Below are 18428 nucleotides of genomic sequence, written 5' to 3'. Positions count from 1 at the left end.
TCAGGGGAAACACTAGTCAGTAGAGTGGTGTTACTGGTCAGGGGGAAACAGTAGTCAGTAGAGTGGTGTTACTGGTCAGGGGAAACAGTAGTCAGTAGAGTGGTGTTACTGGTCAGGGGAAACAGTAGTCAGTAGAGTGGTGTTACTGGTCAGGGGAAACAGTAATCAGTAGAGTGGTGTTACTGGTCAGGGGGAAACAGTAGTCAGTAGAGTGGTGTTACTGGTCAGGGGAAACAGTAGTCAGTAGAGTGGTGTTACTGGTCAGGGGAAACAGTCGTCAGTAGAGTGGTGTTACTGGTCAGGGGGAAACGGTAGTCAGTAGAGTGGTGTTACTGGTCAGGGGGAAACAGTAGTCAGTAGAGTGGTGTTACTGGTCAGGGGAAACACTAGTCAGTAGAGTGGTGTTACTGGTCAGGGGGAAACAGTAGTCAGTAGAGTGGTGTTACTGGTCAGGGGGAAACAGTAGTCAGTAGAGTGGTGTTACTGGTCAGGGGGAAACAGTAGTCAGTAGAGTGGTGTTACTGGTCAGGGGGAAACACTAGTCAGTAGAGTGGTGTTACTGGTCAGGGGGAAACAGTAGTCAGTAGAGTGGTGTTACTGGTCAGGGGAAACAGTAGTCAGTAGAGTGGTGTTACTGGTCAGGGGAAACAGTCGTCAGTAGAGTGGTGTTACTGGTCAGGGGAAACAGTAATCAGTAGAGTGGTGTTACTGGTCAGGGGGAAACAGTAGTCAGTAGAGTGGTGTTACTGGTCAGGGGGAAACACTAGTCAGTAGAGTGGTGTTACTGGTCAGGGGGAAACAGTAGTCAGTAGAGTGGTGTTACTGGTCAGGGGGAAACAGTCGTCAGTAGAGTGGTGTTACTGGTCAGGGGGAAACAGTAGTCAGTAGAGTGGTGTTACTGGTCAGGGGGAAACAGTCGTCAGTAGAGTGGTGTTACTGGTCAGGGGGAAACAGTCGTCAGTAGAGTGGTGTTACTGGTCAGGGGAAACAGTCGTCAGTAGAGTGGTGTTACTGGTCAGGGGGAAACAGTCGTCAGTAGAGTGGTGTTACTGGTCAGGGGAAACAGTAGTCAGTAGAGTGGTGTTACTGGTCAGGGGGAAACAGTAGTCAGTAGAGTGGTGTTACTGGTCAGGGGAAACAGTAGTCAGTAGAGTGGTGTTACTGGTCAGGGGAAACAGTAGTCAGTAGAGTGGTGTTACTGGTCAGGGGAAACAGTAATCAGTAGAGTGGTGTTACTGGTCAGGGGGAAACAGTCGTCAGTAGAGTGGTGTTACTGGTCAGGGGAAACAGTAATCAGTAGAGTGGTGTTACTGGTCAGGGGGAAACAGTAGTCAGTAGAGTGGTGTTACTGGTCAGGGGAAACAGTAATCAGTAGAGTGGTGTTACTGGTCAGGGGGAAACAGTCGTCAGTAGAGTGGTGTTACTGGTCAGGGGGAAACAGTCGTCAGTAGAGTGGTGTTACTGGTCAGGGGAAACAGTCGTCATTAGAGTGGTGTTACTGGTCAGGGGAAACAGTAGTCAGTAGAGTGGTGTTACTGGTCAGGGCGAAACAGTAGTCAGTAGAGTGGTGTTACTGGTCAGGGGAAAAAGTAGTCAGTAGAGTGGTGTTACTGGTCAGGGGAAACAGTAGTCAGTAGAGTGGTGTTACTGGTCAGGGGGAAACAGTAGTCAGTAGAGTGGTGTTACTGGTCAGGGGAAACAGTAGTCAGTAGAGTGGTGTTACTGGTCAGGGGAAAAAGTAGTCAGTAGAGTGGTGTTACTGGTCAGGGGAAACAGTAATCAGTAGAGTGGTGTTACTGGTCAGGGGGAAACAGTCGTCAGTAGAGTGGTGTTACTGGTCAGGGGAAACAGTAGTCAGTAGAGTGGTGTTACTGGTCAGGGGAAACAGTAGTCAGTAGAGTGGTGTTACTGGTCAGGGGGAAACAGTAGTCAGTAGAGTGGTGTTACTGGTCAGGGGAAACAGTAATCAGTAGAGTGGTGTTACTGGTCAGGGGAAACAGTAGTCAGTAGAGTGGTGTTACTGGTCAGGGGGAAACAGTAGTCTGTAGAGTGGTGTTACTGGTCAGGGGAAAAAGTAGTCAGTAGAGTGGTGTTACTGGTCAGGGGAAACAGTCGTCAGTAGAGTGGTGTTACTGGTCAGGGGAAACAGTAGTCAGTAGAGTGGTGTTACTGGTCAGGGGGAAACAGTAGTCAGTAGAGTGGTGTTACTGGTCAGGGGGAAACAGTAGTCAGTAGAGTGGTGTTACTGGTCAGGGGAAAAAGTAGTCAGTAGAGTGGTGTTACTGGTCAGGGGAAACAGTCGTCAGTAGAGTGGTGTTACTGGTCAGGGGAAACAGTAGTCAGTAGAGTGGTGTTACTGGTCAGGGGGAAACAGTAGTCAGTAGAGTGGTGTTACTGGTCAGGGGAAAAAGTAGTCAGTAGTTACTGGTCAGGGGGAAACAGTAGTCAGTAGAGTGGTGTTACTGGTCAGGGGAAACAGTAGTCAGTAGAGTGGTGTTACTGGTCAGGGGAAACAGTCGTCAGTAGAGTGGTGTTACTGGTCAGGGGAAACAGTAATCAGTAGAGTGGTGTTACTGGTCAGGGGGAAACAGTAGTCAGTAGAGTGGTGTTACTGGTCAGGGGAAACAGTCGTCAGTAGAGTGGTGTTACTGGTCAGGGGGAAACACTAGTCAGTAGAGTGGTGTTACTGGTCAGGGGAAACAGTAGTCAGTAGAGTGGTGTGTTACTGGTCAGGGGAAACAGTCGTCAGTAGAGTGGTGTTACTGGTCAGGGGAAACAGTAATCAGTAGAGTGGTGTTACTGGTCAGGGGGAAACAGTAATCAGTAGAGTGGTGTTACTGGTCAGGGGGAAACAGTAGTCAGTAGAGTGGTGTTACTGGTCAGGGGAAACAGTCGTCAGTAGAGTGGTGTTACTGGTCAGGGGAAACAGTCGTCAGTAGAGTGGTGTTACTGGTCAGGGGAAACAGTAATCAGTAGAGTGGTGTTACTGGTCAGGGGAAACAGTCGTCAGTAGAGTGGTGTTACTGGTCAGGGGAAACAGTCGTCAGTAGAGTGGTGTTACTGGTCAGGGGAAACAGTAATCAGTAGAGTGGTGTTACTGGTCAGGGGAAACAGTCGTCAGTAGAGTGGTGTTACTGGTCAGGGGAAACAGTCGTCAGTAGAGTGGTGTTACTGGTCAGGGGAAACAGTAATCAGTAGAGTGGTGTTACGGGTCAGGTCATGAAAACAAAGCCAGGATTTCAGAGAAATAGCCTGCGTACCAAATGGCACTCTGTTCCCTACATAGAGCACTACCCTATCATGCCCTGGTAAAAAGAAAATAGGGCACTTTAAAGGGAATAGGGTAAGATTTGCCAGAGTGCTGGATTTGATTTATTAGGATGCCCATTGGCCGACGCCAATGGCGACAGCTAGTCTTACTGGGGTCTGACACATAACGAAAAAGACATTACAGACAAAATACTCAAATTTACATTTACAAATTATTGGTCAACCTAGAGTTGTCTTGTTCTTTCGTCCAATCGAAAATGTGTATTTTTCCCTATATAAATAATCTATATGTAGACTACTGAGCTTGTCTGATGCTTTAAGCACACTGTGATTCATTTTATATGCAATTTTTTTGTGGAACAGTTTCATTTAATTTATAATAAAGTCTTCTTATCTCAAAATCATTATCATGTGGTTAATCAAAAAAAGCCAACAAATAAAAACATTGCAGCCTGCAGGTAGAAAATATCCTGATTTAAAAATAAATATCACATTGGCTATGCAAGGCTTGTCTGCAAGGAACTTGAAACGTTGTATCAACTGAAGTGTTCAGTCTGAAGCTTCTGCAAATTTGAAACATTGTATCCGTCACAGTTTCCCGCTCCAGTGAGCTCTGGACAGACACAGCTTTAGGCTATTTGCACAAGGGATAAGAAGTAATCAGTTAGGCCTATTTTATGACGTTTCCACTGGATCAGAGCATGACATTTTTTCCCCCTTTCACGCTGAGCTGAGTGTTTTTAAAAATGTTTTTTTTTTTTTTAAGAGATCTAGAAAGATTTTTCAAAGAGGTTACATTGAGGACCTATTGTCATTCTCAATAGATGTGAAAACATATTTTGTTTATTTGCTGTTTGAGGTGAAGAAAACATTTCTTTGAGAAGTTCCACTGTGGTGGTGAGTTAAGACAATCAGAAATACTATCAGATCCCCCAAATGGACGTATTTATAGGCCTGGTAGCCTATAGGCCTACTTCTATGTATAATCAGGTGCACGTCCTTACTCAACATTGACAGGAGAGCTACAGACAATCGACAATGAATAAATTGAGAACTCCTAAGTGGAATGAAATAAAACAAAACTTGTTCCTCACAAGTGTAGCTAAGGTTGTGTGGTCCGTAAACAAGGTGTCCACTCCGACAATGAGAACGGTAAAAGACTGTAATAATTTTTTATATTGAATGCATTAACAGAAATGACCGTAACCAAACAAACATTGTAGATGATAAGTTATGGGAATTAATGGTAAATGTACTACTGGTGTATCATCCCTGCAGCCTCTTCAATGGATTCGTCCACTGAGACAGGCGTGAATCAGACAGGATGTCTCGCGTGCCATAAAAAATATATATACACAGTACCAGTCAAAAGTTTGGACACACCTACTCATTCAAGGGTTTTTCTTTATGAAAGTAGCAACAGTGCTGAACTTTCTCCATTTATAGACAATTCGTCTTAACGTGGACGGATGAACGTCAAGGCTTTTAGAGATACTTTTGTAACCCTTTCTAGTTTTATGCAAGTCAACAATTCTTAATCTTAGGTCCTCTGATCTCTTTTGTTCGAGGCCTGGTTCACATCAGGCAATGCTTCTTGTGAATAGCAAACGCAAATTATTTGAGTGCTTTTCATAGGGCAGCTCTAACCAACATCTCCAATCTCGTCTCATTGATTGGACTCCAGGTTAGCTGACTACTGACTCCAATTAGCTTTTGGAGAAGTCATTAGCCTAGGGGTTCACATACTTTTTTCTACCTACACTGTGAATGTTTAAATGATGTATTCAATATAGACAAGAAAAATGCAATAATTTGTGTGTTATTAGTTTAAGCACACTGTGTTTGTCTATTGTTGTGACTAAGATGAAGATCAGATCAAATTTGATGACCAATTTATGCAGAAATCCAGGAAATTCGAAAGGGTTCACATACTTTTTCTTGCCACTGTACTTGGTTAGTTTCACCCTATTCCCTGTGCTCTGCAGGGCTGAGCAGGGCTGGGGAGCTGCAGGGCTGAGCAGGGCTGGGGAGCTGCGGGGCTGACCTGGGCTTTGGAGCTGCGGGGCTGACCTGGGCTTTGGAGCTGCGGGGCTGAGCAGGGCTGAGCAGGGCAGAGCAGGGCTGGGGAGGGCTGAGCAGGGCTGAGCTGGGCAGAGCAGGGCTGAGCTGGGCTGAGCTGGGCAGAGCTGGGCTGGGGAGGGCTGAGCAGGGCAGAGCTGGGCTGAGCTGGGCAGAGCAGGGCATAGCAGGGCTGAGCAGTGAGTCACTGTTTAAAGACTAGAATTCAGATGATTATTTGATTATGGTAATTATGGCTCAACTAACTGCTGAGCAGCTGAGAGTGGAGGAGACTTAGAGCAGAGAGAGGCTTAACGGTAGACCTGGGATGTGTCTATGGGCCCTGGTCAGAAGTAGTGTACTATATAGTGAATAGGGTTCCATTTGGGACACATACCTGAGGTCTCCTCGGTCCACTGAGAGCTCCAAATGAGCGTTTGATAAAGTCAACTCACTGCTCTCTGAACTCTAGAGCCTCACACGCTGTATTAAGAGTTGTTGAAGGGCCCTTGTGTTCCTCTGTGTCGGTCCTCTACTGTTCTGACCTGTACCTACTGTACTTTGAGTAGAACCTCCTGGTCTGAATAAATAGTAGACACACACTGTGACTAGATTATCAGGAGAGATCCAAGAGAAAGCAAAACACTGAAGGTTATTTGCTAGCCTGGTCCCAGATCTGTCTGTGCTGTCTTGCCAAATATTATGGTCATACATTGGTAAGCCAGCGCAGATCTTGGACTGGGCTAGTTGTGTGCTGCTGTTATTTTCTGTCAGATTTGGCCCCCTCCTCAGGGCAGCAACTAGATGAATTCCTCATTACTACTATCAGACTGGGTACAGCATGGCTGGGCTGGGTTCCTCAGCTGGACTGGGCTGGGCTCCTCGGCAGGGCTGTGCTGGGTTCCTCGGCTGGACTGGGCTGGGCTCCTCGGCAGGGCTGTGCTGGGTTCCTCGGCTGGACTGGGCTGGGCTCCTCGGCAGGGCTGTGCTGGGTTCCTCGGCTGGACTGGGCTGGGCTCCTCGGCAGGGCTGTGCTGGGTTCCTCGGCTGGACTGGGCTGGGCTCCTCGGCAGGGCTGGGAAAAGTAACGATGGTGTATTTTATGATTAATCACATCCTCTCTATGCAATAGATTTAACACTAATAGGCCTGGTGGTAGTGGTCAGGATTGGTCTTCAGTTGAGAAGGATTACCAGACTTCTAACCATAGAGATCCTATTAAATTACTAGAGCTGCTATGTCATAATCCCTCAAAGTTCCATAGTGGGGTGGAAATAGCAGCCATATTGGTCAGGGAGAAATCCAAAACCAGCCTAGTTGTAATGAATGAGGCATAGGTGATGCATTTCCTGCTTGTACTGATGAAGGGAAATAAAAGTAATGCATGTGATGTACAGTTGAAGTAGGAAGTTTACATACACTTAGGTTGGAGTCATTAAAACCCTTTTTTCAACTACTCCACAAATTTCTTGTTAACAAACTATAGTTTTGGCAAGTCGGTTAGGACATCTACTTTGTGCATGACACAAGTCATTTTCCCAACAATTGTTTACAGACAGATTATTTCATTTATAATTCATTGTATCACAATTCCAGTGGGTCAGAAGTTTACATACGCTAACTTGACTGTGCCTTTAAACAGCTTAGAAATTCCAGAAAATTATGTCATGGCTTTAGAAGCTTCTGATAGGCTAATTGACATCATTTGAGTCAATTGGAGGTGTACCTGTGGATGTATTTCAAGGCCTACCTTCAAACTCAGTGCCTCTTTGCATGACATCATGGGAAAATCAAAAGAAATCAGCCAAGACCTCAGACATTTTTTTAGACCTCCACAAGTCTGGTTCATCCTTGGGAGCAATTTACAAACACTTGAAGGTACCACGTTCATCTGTACAAACAATAGTACGCAAGTATAAACACCATGGGACCACGCAGCCATCATACCCCTCAGGAAGGAGACGCGTTCTGTCTCCTAGAGATTAACGTACTTTGGTGCGAAAAGTGCAAATCAATCCCAGAACAACAGCAAAGGACCTTGTGAAGATGCTGGAGGAAACCGGTACAAAGTATCTATATCCACAGTAAAATGAGTCCTATATCGACATAACCTGAAAGGCCACTCAGCAAGGAAGAAGCCACTGCTCCAAAACTGCTACATAAAAGCCAGACTACGGTTTGCAACTGCACATGGGGATAAAGATTGTACTTTTTGGAGAAATGTCCTCTGGTCTGATGAAACAAAAATAGAACTGTTTGGCCATAATGACCATCGTTATGTTTGGAGGAAAAAGGGGGAGGCTTGCAAGCCAAAGAACACCATCCCAACCGTGAAGCACAGGGGTGGCAACATCATGTTGTGGGGGTGCTTTGCTGCAGGAGGGACTGGTGCACTTCACAAAATAGATGGCATCATGAGGAAAGAAAAGTATGTGGATATATTGAAGCAACATCTCAAGACATCAGTCAGGAAGTTATAGCTTGGTCGCAAATGGGTCTTCCAAATGGACAATGACCCCCAAGCATACTTCCAAAGTTGTGGCAAAAATGGCTTAAGGACAACAAAGTCAATGTGTTAGAGTGGCCATCACAAAGCCCTGACCTCAATCCTATAGAACATTTGTGGGCAGAACTGAAAAAGCGTGTGTGAGCAAGGAGGCCTACAAACCTGACTCGGTTACACCAGCTCTGTCAGGAGGAATGGGCCAAAATTCACCCACTTTATTGTGGGAAGCTTGTGGAAGGCTACCCGAAATGTTTAATCCAAATTAAACCATTTAAAGGCAATGCTACCAAATACTAGTTGAGTGTATGTAAACTTCTGACCCTCTTGGAATGTGATGAAAGAAATAAAAGCTGAAATAAATCATTCTCTCTGCTATTATTCTGACATTTCACATTCTTAAAATAAAGTGGTGATCCTAACTGACCTAAGACAGGGAATCTTTACTCGGATTAAATGTCAGAAATTGTGAAAAACTGAGTTTAAATGTAGTTGGCTAAGGTGTATGTAAACTTCTGACTTCAACTGTATCAGAAATAGTGTAAATAGAATTATAGTCAACCTAAAACATTGTGATACAATTATGAATGCAGTTTATACAAGTTTTAAACACATTTTCTGTATAAATAGCCTCTAAAATATATGTAAACAAACCATTAATGTCTCAGAATGAGTTTTCTTGGAAAGCTGTGAGTGTTATTATATGATGCAATATCAGCACTTGTTGCATTTACAACTTGTCTAAGTCCTATCATCGACGGATTTCAGCCAGTGTATGGCTGTGGATTCACTGCATATTTTGAATGGAATGTTAGCATATTGGCAATTTAATAAAAATAAAATATGGAATCAATCCTTTAAAACTGGCTGGCTAACTAGCTGACACACATACAGTTGTCGTGTCTTTGGCGGTACCATTAAACTGAAGACATGTTTATCAATTAGCTCCCTGTAATTATTATCACGCGATTAACTTGATTAATCGTTTAATTGTAATTAACTAGGAGATCGGGGCACCAAGGAGAATATTCAGATTACAAAGCTATAATTTTCCTAATATAACTTTCCTGTACTATAATATTATATTCTATTATAGTATAGGCCGATTATCTTCTGGTTTAAATGGTGTATTTTACCTCGAGTCCAGTCTCATTCCAAACGTCGTAAATTGTTGTATCTGCACAAACCCAGTCTTTACTAAAATCATCCATACATCAATTGTCTTAAAATCATTTATTTACTACACTAAGTAATTAACAGAAAACATACAAACAGTAATTATCGTCACAAAGGATTGGTATAGTAATGTGCGCTAATGGCTAACAGGCATGGCTGGTCTGTTAGACAACGGGTCATAAACGGTCAGCTGAGAATGCACACCTACAGAGTTCATTAATATTAACAATTGACAATTGAAGGCTCACTCATTCGGGAACAATTGCAATCAATATATATTTACGCTCAGTGTGTCGTTCTGATTCTTGTTGGAGAGTTCGGTTCTGTTGGGGAGTTTTCTCCGTGTTCTCTCTCTCTCTCTCTCTCTCTCTCTCTCTCTCTCTCGGTTAGAATGGATCTTTCAGAGCGACATTCATTAATGTCGTCATAGAATGGATGTTTCGTTGGTCTTCGCGTTCGATGATATAATTTACTTAGCTGCAGACTAATAATTAATATCAAAGACTTGTTCTTATTCTGTCGGTCTCGATAGTCTAAAAGTTAACCACGTGGTGTAGTTCACTTTCAGCAGAGGAATTGGATGGTAAAACCTATTGGCCATGGAGTGGAGGCCTGGTCTGAAGAAATGTAAATCAGGGAGGGTTTTATAGTGACCCTTGAACAGGCTTGTCAAATGACGCCTGGTCCTGTATGGGTCCCTGGGTTGGGGGGAAGGTAGGTTGGGTGGTGGTGCAAAAGGGAGGGGGTCAACTGTCCTCCCTGTACCAAAAGAGGCCAACGTCATGACACAGTAGAGAGAAATTATTCACATTCATTGTTTAACACAATATTTTATAACAGCACTGGCAAATCATGGTTGACCAACTGCCTGACCAAAAATGGCTGACCTTTAGACCATTCTAGTATTTTAATAACTAATTCTATGTTTATAACATCTTTATGCAATAGATTATAGCTAGAATATATAAAATACCACTAAAATATAGAAATATAATGTTGCTTATTAACACAAAAATGGCTGGTAGTAGTGGGAAGGTTTCTCCATAGAGGAGGATGAGTGACCAGCCACTATCTCTCCATTTTGTTCCCATGCTGTCCCCATACTGTCCCCATACTGTTCCCATGATGTCTCCATGATGTCTCCATGATGTCTCCATGATGTTCCTATGCTGTCCCCATGATGTCTCCATGATGTCCCCATGATGTTCCCATGATGTCTCCATACTGTCCCCATGCTTTTCCCATGATGTCGCCATGATGTCTCCATGATGTCCCCATACTGTTCCCATGATGTTCCCATGATGTCTCCATACTGTCCCCATGCTTTTCCCATGATGTCGCCATGATGTTCCCATGATGTTCCCATGATGTCTCCATACTGGTTCCATGATGTCTCCATGATGTCTCCATGATGTTCCCATGATGTTCCCATGATGTTCCCATGATGTTCCCATGATGTCTCCATACTGGTTCCATGATGTCTCCATGATGTCTCCATGATGTTCCCATGATGTTCCCATGCTGTTCCCATGATGTTCCCATGATGTCTCCATACTGTTTCCATGATGTCTCCGTGATGTTTCCATGATGTCTCCGTGATGTTCCCATGATGTCCCCATGATGTCCCCATACTGTCTCCATGATGTTCCCATGCTGTTCCCATGATGTCACCATGATGTCCCCATACTGTTTCCATACTGTTTCCGTGATGTCTCCGTGATGTCTCCATGATGTCTCCATGCTCTTCCCATATTGTTCCCATGATGTCTCCATGATGTTCCCATGCTGTTCCCATGCTGTTCCCATGCTTTTCCCATATTGTTCCCATATTGTTCCCATACTGTCCCCATACTGTCCCTATGATGTCTCCATGATGTCTCCATGATGTCTCCATGATGTCTCCATGATGTCCCCATGATGTCCCCATGATGTCCCCATGATGTCCCCATGATGTCTCCATGATGTCCCCATACTGTCCCCATGATGTCTCCATGATGTCTCCGTGATGTCTCCGTGATGTCCCCGTGCTGTTCCCGTGCTGTTCCCATGCTGTTCCCATGCTGTTCCCGTGCTGTTCCCATGATGTCTCCATGATGTCTCCATGATGTCCCCGTGCTGTTCCCATGCTGTTCCCATGCTGTTCCCGTGCTGTTCCCATGATGTCTCCATGCTGTCCCCATGATGTTCCCATGCTGTCCCCATGCTGTTCCCATGCTGAGCCACCAGCAGTAGCAGCCTTGAGACTCCACAAAACACAGTGACATGTCTGGTGGCCTAATAAGGCCGGCGTTGCCACGACGACTCCTACCCAGCATGTAGTGTCGGAGGGTGGAGAGTGAAACCCATTCGTTCAACAACAGAGGGCTGGGGGAGAGAGATGGGGGGGGGGCTGTAAAAGTCCACTCCAGATCACACCACCACTCCATGATAATAAATATAATATTAAGGATTAAACTGTTAATATATGAATGGCTACCTCTTCTCTCCCTCCTCTCAACTCTCCCTGGGCATGTGTAGCATAAATGGCTGCCTGGGATTTAATGGAATACTACCTCTCTGAGGTTTAAGATTTTAGGTCTAGATCTAACAGCCACCTAAGGGGTTAGCTATCGTCATCATCCATGATAAATTATCTACGTTTAAACTGATGATTATGGAGCAATGGGAGCTTAGACTCTGCAGTTGTCCTACAGCTCTGCTGCCGAGGCTTAGCTGAACAGTGTAGTGTTGCTTGGCTCAGCCATTCTCTATCACGCTCTGTCTGTCTCTGTTTATCTCTTGCTAGCTTTCTCTCTCTCTCTCTCTCTCTCTCTCTCTCTCTCTCTCTGCTCTCTGTCTATCTCTCTCTCTCTTTTTCTCTCTCCGTGTCTGTTCTCTCTGTATCTCTCTCTTTGTATTTTTTTCTCTCTGTCTCTCTGTCTGTTCTCTCTCTCTGTCTCTCTCTCTCTCTGTCTTTCTGTCTGTCTCTCTTTCGTCTGTCTGTCTGTCTGTCTGTCTGTCTGTCTGTCTGTCTGTCTGTCTGTCTGTCTGCTCTCTCTCTCTCTCTCTCTCTCTCTCTCTCTCTCCTGTCTGTCTCTCTCTCTCTTTCTGTCTGTCTGTCTCTCTCTGTCTGTCTCGCTCATCTCTCTCTCGCTTAAACTCTCACTTTTTCTCTGTCTCTGTCTCTCTCTCGCTGTCTCTCCCTCTCTCTGTCTCTCTCAGTGTGTTGTTTCTTCCCCCCCCCACACCATCTGCACCGTATTGAACCAGGAGAATCAGGAAGAGCAGAATCAGCAGCTTTAAATTGTTATGGCTTGGGGGCGCTATTTTCACATCCGGATGAAAAGTGTGCCCAAAGTAAACTGCCTGCTACTCAGGCCCAGAAGCTAGTGTCATGACGTTGGCCTGTGGGTAAGGTTTATGACCCCCCCATAAATACCTTTCTCCCCTCTCTCTCTTGACTCTACTGAAGGACTCTTGAATAGCCTTTGTTAAACATAGAGAGTCTGGGAACATCAAACGGTGGGGGGAAAGGAACCATATTTCGGTAATCCAACCAGTGGAAAATATGCGTTGGTACTTAATGAATATGATGTCAGTTCGGTTGTCATCTGAGACATTATGACTGATGACAGGACGACATAAACTGTATCTGGGAAAGTCTACACATTCTAGTTATCAGATTCACATGGAATTGTTGTGCAATTTAAATGTTTAAATATAAAACTATTTGTGAAAAGATTAAATGTAATTTTAGCTTCCAAATGAGAGAATTGGGTTTTCATAAGGTTAGAGCCCTGCTCAATCAGTGGCCCACCCCTGTGAAGAGACATGGGTTATACACTATGAAAAACACCCTTCTCTCCCTCCACTATATAAGCCCTTGACGAAAATCTAACCTCCTGTTCCGAGGACGGGAGGCCTGCAGCCTCTGTGTTAAAAGGGCGAATAACTTTCTGTTCCGGGTACATTAGGGCGACGGTCCGATGTCAGAAGGATTCAGATAATAACTACAGAACTAAGCCAACCTCAGCGTGAGCTTTGGTTGCGAATGGTATGAACTTTGAACTCTTATTCACTCCTAGCCGTTGAGTTAGCAGCGGCCGCTGTAAACGTGGGTTAGGAAAGGACGGATGACGTAACCAGTCTAACACACAACGACTACAACATACTATGTTGATACTACAACGTATCCCATTTACCACCAGAGACATTCTTCCGAGGACAGCAAGATCTCTGTTGGCCAACACGACCAGCATCTACGACCAACCAACCGAAGCACAGCTCAGAGTAAATATTTATTGCATTTCCCTTTTCCAAATGGGCGGTAATTTAGAATCCATAAGATACTGTATTTACGATAGCACAGCTTCTCCCTTTGTTCCTCAGTCTTCCCGCTCTTTCACTCAAACCCAACCCCCTCTCTTTGTGTAACCAGCCGTCATGCCGGCTCCGTCCACCAGGGATTTCTGTATGACATAATTTGCATTCTGTGTATATGTAATTCTGTGTGATTAGTTAGGTATTTAGTAAATAAATAATTAAACCCAATTTTGTATTGCTGATAAGTTGACGATTAATATTGACTGCTATTGATGTAAAATATTACTAGGTCTTTAAGAGTATTTAACTCCTTATGGATCAAATCCCGTTAACGGGATCGATTTGACAACATCCGGTGAAATGGCAGAGCGCCAAACTCAAATTAAATTATTAGAAATATTTAACTTTCATACAATCACAAGGGCAATACACCAAATTAAAGCTTTACTTCTTGTTAATCTAGCCACCGTGTCAGATTTCAAAAAGGCTTTACGGCGAAAGCAAACCATGCTATTATCTGAGGACAGTACCCCATCAAACAAACACAGACAATCATATTTCATCCCGCCAGGCGTGACACAAAACTCAGAAATAACGATATAATTCATGCCTTACCTTTGACGAGCTTCTTCTGTTGGCACTCCAATATGTCCCATAAACATCACAAATGGTCCTTTTGTTCGATTTATATCCGTCGTTATATATCCAAAATGTCCATTTATTTGGCGCGTTTGATCCAGAAAAACACTGGTTCCAACTCGCGCAACATGACTACAAAATATCTCATAAGTTACCTGTAATCTTTGTCCAAACATTTCAAACAACTTTCCTAATACAACTTTAGGTATTTTTTAACGTAAATAATCGCTAAAATTTAAAACAGGATAAACTGCGTTCAATACCGGAGGAAAACAAAGTGGAGCCTGCTTTTCAGGTCCCGCGCCTCTATCAAACAGTACACTTCACTTGACCCTCGTTCTGAACAGGGCTACTTCTTCATTACACAAAGGAAAAACAACAACCAATTTCTAAAGACTGTTGACATCCAGTGGAAGCGATAGGAACTGCAAGCAACTGCCTTAGAATTCTAGATTCCCAATGAAATATCATTGAAAAGAGAGTGACCTCAAAAAAGAAATTTCCTGGATGGTTTGTCCTCGGGGTTTCGCCTGCCAAATAAGTTATGTTATACTCACAGACATCATTCAAACAGTTTTAGAAACTTCAGATTGTTTTCTATCCAAATCTACTAATAATATGCATATCCTAGTGTCGTGTCTTTGGCTATGCCGGATTAAGTGATATGACATGCCTTTCTATAAAATCCTTTCTCTGTAATTAATATTACCTGATTGAGCTAATCATGTAAATGTAATTAACTAGAAAGTCGGGGCACCACGAAAGAGTGTTTATAGAGCTGTTATCTTCCGAATAATGACCCTGTGTAAATAGGCTCAATAGGAACTAATGACTATGTTATGAACAGCGTAATAACATAGGATCCAATCCCAGGTACACTACCCAACCAAGTAATTGTTATGGGTTCGAGCAGCGAAGCCCTATTGTATTTCTTGGCGTTCATCATTATTAGGCAATTCCTCCCATGCGATTCAATGCCAACTAAACCAATGGTGGTGCTATAACAAGCGATTGAAAAAGCAAACTTTGAAAGCTCACGCCCCTCACCGCGTGTGATGTAGAGTCGTGAAACTTGGTACATAGGTCCGTCTCTTCACAAGGAACACATTTGCCTCGAGAACCCATGAGGTCCGCCTTAATGGATTTTCCGCCATTTATAATTTTTGTGAAAAACACTTAAAATGCACCGAATGACCGTTCTGCACAGAATTTGATATATGGCCTTTATGGAGGTCTCTCAACGCTATATTTTCCACACTAGTATGTCAAACAACTTACCAATAAGCATTCATGTGGGTGTGGTCTGACGCATAAATGCAGATAAATCAGACACTGATAATCGTATTGTAACAACTTGGCACACATGTTCCAAACACTGTCAAGACTCAACATATACTAGCACATTCAGCTCGACCACATGGTGGCGCCATAACGGATACATGTTTTATATCTGTTGATCGGTTTGACTCAGAGTGATGAAATTTGCCACAGGGATATGAGTCTAGCTAAACTGTTAAGGTTCCGTTTAGCCGCATGTTGGCGCTGTTGGACAGGGAAAACCATTCATGCAAGCTCATTGGCTCATAGTGGCCATATTGTTTGAGCTGGAGTCCTGCATTTGAAGACGTCCAATCGGTTCAGCGGTTATGGAGAAGAAGACGTTTAAAGTTGTCAACATCATTTGAAAATGGTCCAAAATACATCAAAAGCATATTGCATGATCTGTTCAATGTTGAGTTCTGATATTTGGCAAGCGTGGTAAGGAGTACAGAGGTAGCTCATCCTAGGGGGATGTGTCCAATTTGTCCTGATGGTTGCGCAATAGACCCACAGCTTGAACCCTGGCATTGCTGCTAGCAGCTATATTTTCTGGTTGGTTTTCCCCATTCAGCTATTGCCATGACGACAGACGAGGCGACAGAGAACCAGCATCAGAAGAAGCCCAGCCAGCAGGAGGCAGAGCAGCTTCAGGCCACGCCTCCTGACCACGGACCCACTGAGTCCCAGGCCGCCACAACCCCCACCACCTCGCCCCAGAGCACTGGCTCGCCCTCGTACTCCTCTCCCCAGGAGGAGGTGCAGCTGAGACCCCGCCGGCGTACCTCGGCCGGCCGCGGCCTCTCGCGCCTCTTCTCCTCCTTCCTGAAGAGGCGTTCCCAGTGCGAGGAGGACGGGGGAGAGAAGGGGGAGAAAGGAGGGGACGGGGAAGAGCCAAAGGCGCCCATCGCTGACTGTGAACCAGAACTCAAGATCGAGGGGGATCAGAACCTTGACCTGCACTCGCTCAGCAGCAACGAGGCGCAGGTGAGATCCTATCCTAACCACCACACTGTAGTACATAGCTGTGTGTGTGTGTGTGTGTGTGTGTGTGTGTGTGTGTGTGTGTGTGTGTGTGTGTGTGTGTGTGTGTGTGTGTGTGTGTGTGTGTGTGTGTGTGTGTCCTGCAATAGGGAATTAATAGGAGTCAGAGTGTCAAAGTGGGGATTTGAGTCTTGTCCTGAAGAACATCAGCGTCTGTGAAGATTAGTAGTGTTGAGTGTTTTTTGTCAGATTACAGTACTCCTCAAACTGCGATTTGAAGTGAGTACGAAGTGCATGAATGTGTAATGGATGTAATGGTGTTTAGGACTAATGTGCTGGAACTTGAGGAAAGCCTTTCCATTGGATACTGTGTAAGTACATAGTGTGGGAGCACATTTTGGGCACAAGATACAAAAATAAGATAGAAAAAGCATTGTATTAGTGTATATAATAAACAGTAAGGGAAGCATTCAGTAGACGGTTACAGACTACAGTAGACTAAAACAGTGATACTTATGGGCTCTCCTCATTGGGTCTGTGTTCTCTCTCTCTCTCTCTCTCTCTCTCTCTCTCTCACTCTCTGAGGTCAGGCCTTTGATAAGGGACTCGTTTAGAGTAGCGAGGCTCCAGTCGACTCCTCTTCAGAGAGTCAGGGGTTGCATCACTAATGACTCCATATTCTCTATTGTGCATCACTAATGACTCCATATTCTCTATTGTGCATCACAAATGACTCCATATTCTCTATTGTGCATCACAAATGACTCCATATCCTCTATTGTGCATCACAAATGACTCCATATCCTCTATTGTGAATCACAAATGATTCCATATCCTCTATTGTGAATCACAAATGACTCCATATCCTCTATTGTGCATCACAAATGACTCCATATCCTATATTGTGCATCTCAAATGACTCCATATCCTCTATTGTGTATCACAAATGGCTCCATATCCTCTATTGTACATATCAAATGGCTCCATATCCTCTATTGTACATCACAAATGGCTCCATATCCTCTATTGTACATCACAAATGGCTCCATATCCTCTATTGTACATCACAAATGACTCCATATCCTCTATTGTACATCACAAATGACTCCATATCCTCTATTGTACATCACAAATGACTCCATATCCTCTATTGTACATCACAAATGACTCCATATCCTCTATTGTGAATCACAAATGACTCCATATCCTCTATTGTGCATCACAAATGACTCCATATCCTATATTGTGCATCACAAATGACTCGATATCCTCTATTGTGAATCACAAATGACTCGATATCCTCTATTGTGCATCACAAATGACTCGATATCCTCTATTGTACATCACAAATGGCTCCATATCCTCTATTGTACATCACAAATGGCTCCATATCCTCTATTGTACATCACAAATGACTCCATATCCTCTATTGTACATCACAAATGACTCCATATCCTCTATTGTACATCACAAATGGCTCCATATCCTCTATTGTACATCACAAATGACTCGATATCCTCTATTGTGAATCACAAATGACTCCCTATTCTCTATTGTGCATCACAAATGACTCCATATCCTCTATTGTGCATCACAAATGGCTCCATATCCTCTATTGTACATCACAAATGGCTCCATATCCTCTATTGTACATCACAAATGGCTCCATATCCTCTATTGTACATCACAAATGGCTCCATATCCTCTATTGTACATCACAAATGACTCCATATCCTCTATTGTACATCACAAATGACTCCATATCCTCTATTGTACATCACAAATGACTCCATATCCTCTATTGTACATCACAAATGACTCCATATCCTCTATTGTACATCACAAATGACTCCATATCCTCTATTGTGAATCACAAATGACTCCATATCCTCTATTGTGCATCACAAATGACTCCATATCCTATATTGTGCATCACAAATGACTCGATATCCTCTATTGTGAATCACAAATGACTCGATATCCTCTATTGTGCATCACAAATGACTCGATATCCTCTATTGTACATCACAAATGGCTCCATATCCTCTATTGTACATCACAAATGGCTCCATATCCTCTATTGTACATCACAAATGACTCCATATCCTCTATTGTACATCACAAATGACTCCATATCCTCTATTGTACATCACAAATGACTCCATATCCTCTATTGTAC

General features: G+C 43.8%; 1 protein-coding gene across 9 annotated transcripts in view; it reads left to right on the top strand.

Annotated features, from left to right (window-relative positions):
- The window catches only part of LOC106589039 (protein 4.1), a 149022-nt gene that overhangs the window by 48047 nt on the left and 82547 nt on the right, over nucleotides 1–18428 (top strand). For all 9 annotated transcript variants that reach the window (XR_014382958.1, XR_014382957.1, XM_045709469.2 and 6 more), the window contains exon 2: nucleotides 15840–16252. Coding sequence is in view for 7 of the 9 variants with exons in the window: in XM_045709469.2 (XP_045565425.2) it covers nucleotides 15840–16252 (413 nt within the window). In the remaining 2 variants the exon portion in view is untranslated. The remainder of the gene's footprint in view (nucleotides 1–15839; nucleotides 16253–18428) is intronic.

This window comes from Salmo salar, chromosome 27 (assembly GCF_965601325.2).
Source record: "Salmo salar chromosome 27, fSalSal1, whole genome shotgun sequence".
Classification (NCBI taxonomy): domain Eukaryota; kingdom Metazoa; phylum Chordata; class Actinopteri; order Salmoniformes; family Salmonidae; genus Salmo; species Salmo salar.
The sequence above is the reverse complement of the archived record's forward strand: the minus strand, read 5'-3'. Positions and strand labels throughout refer to the sequence as shown.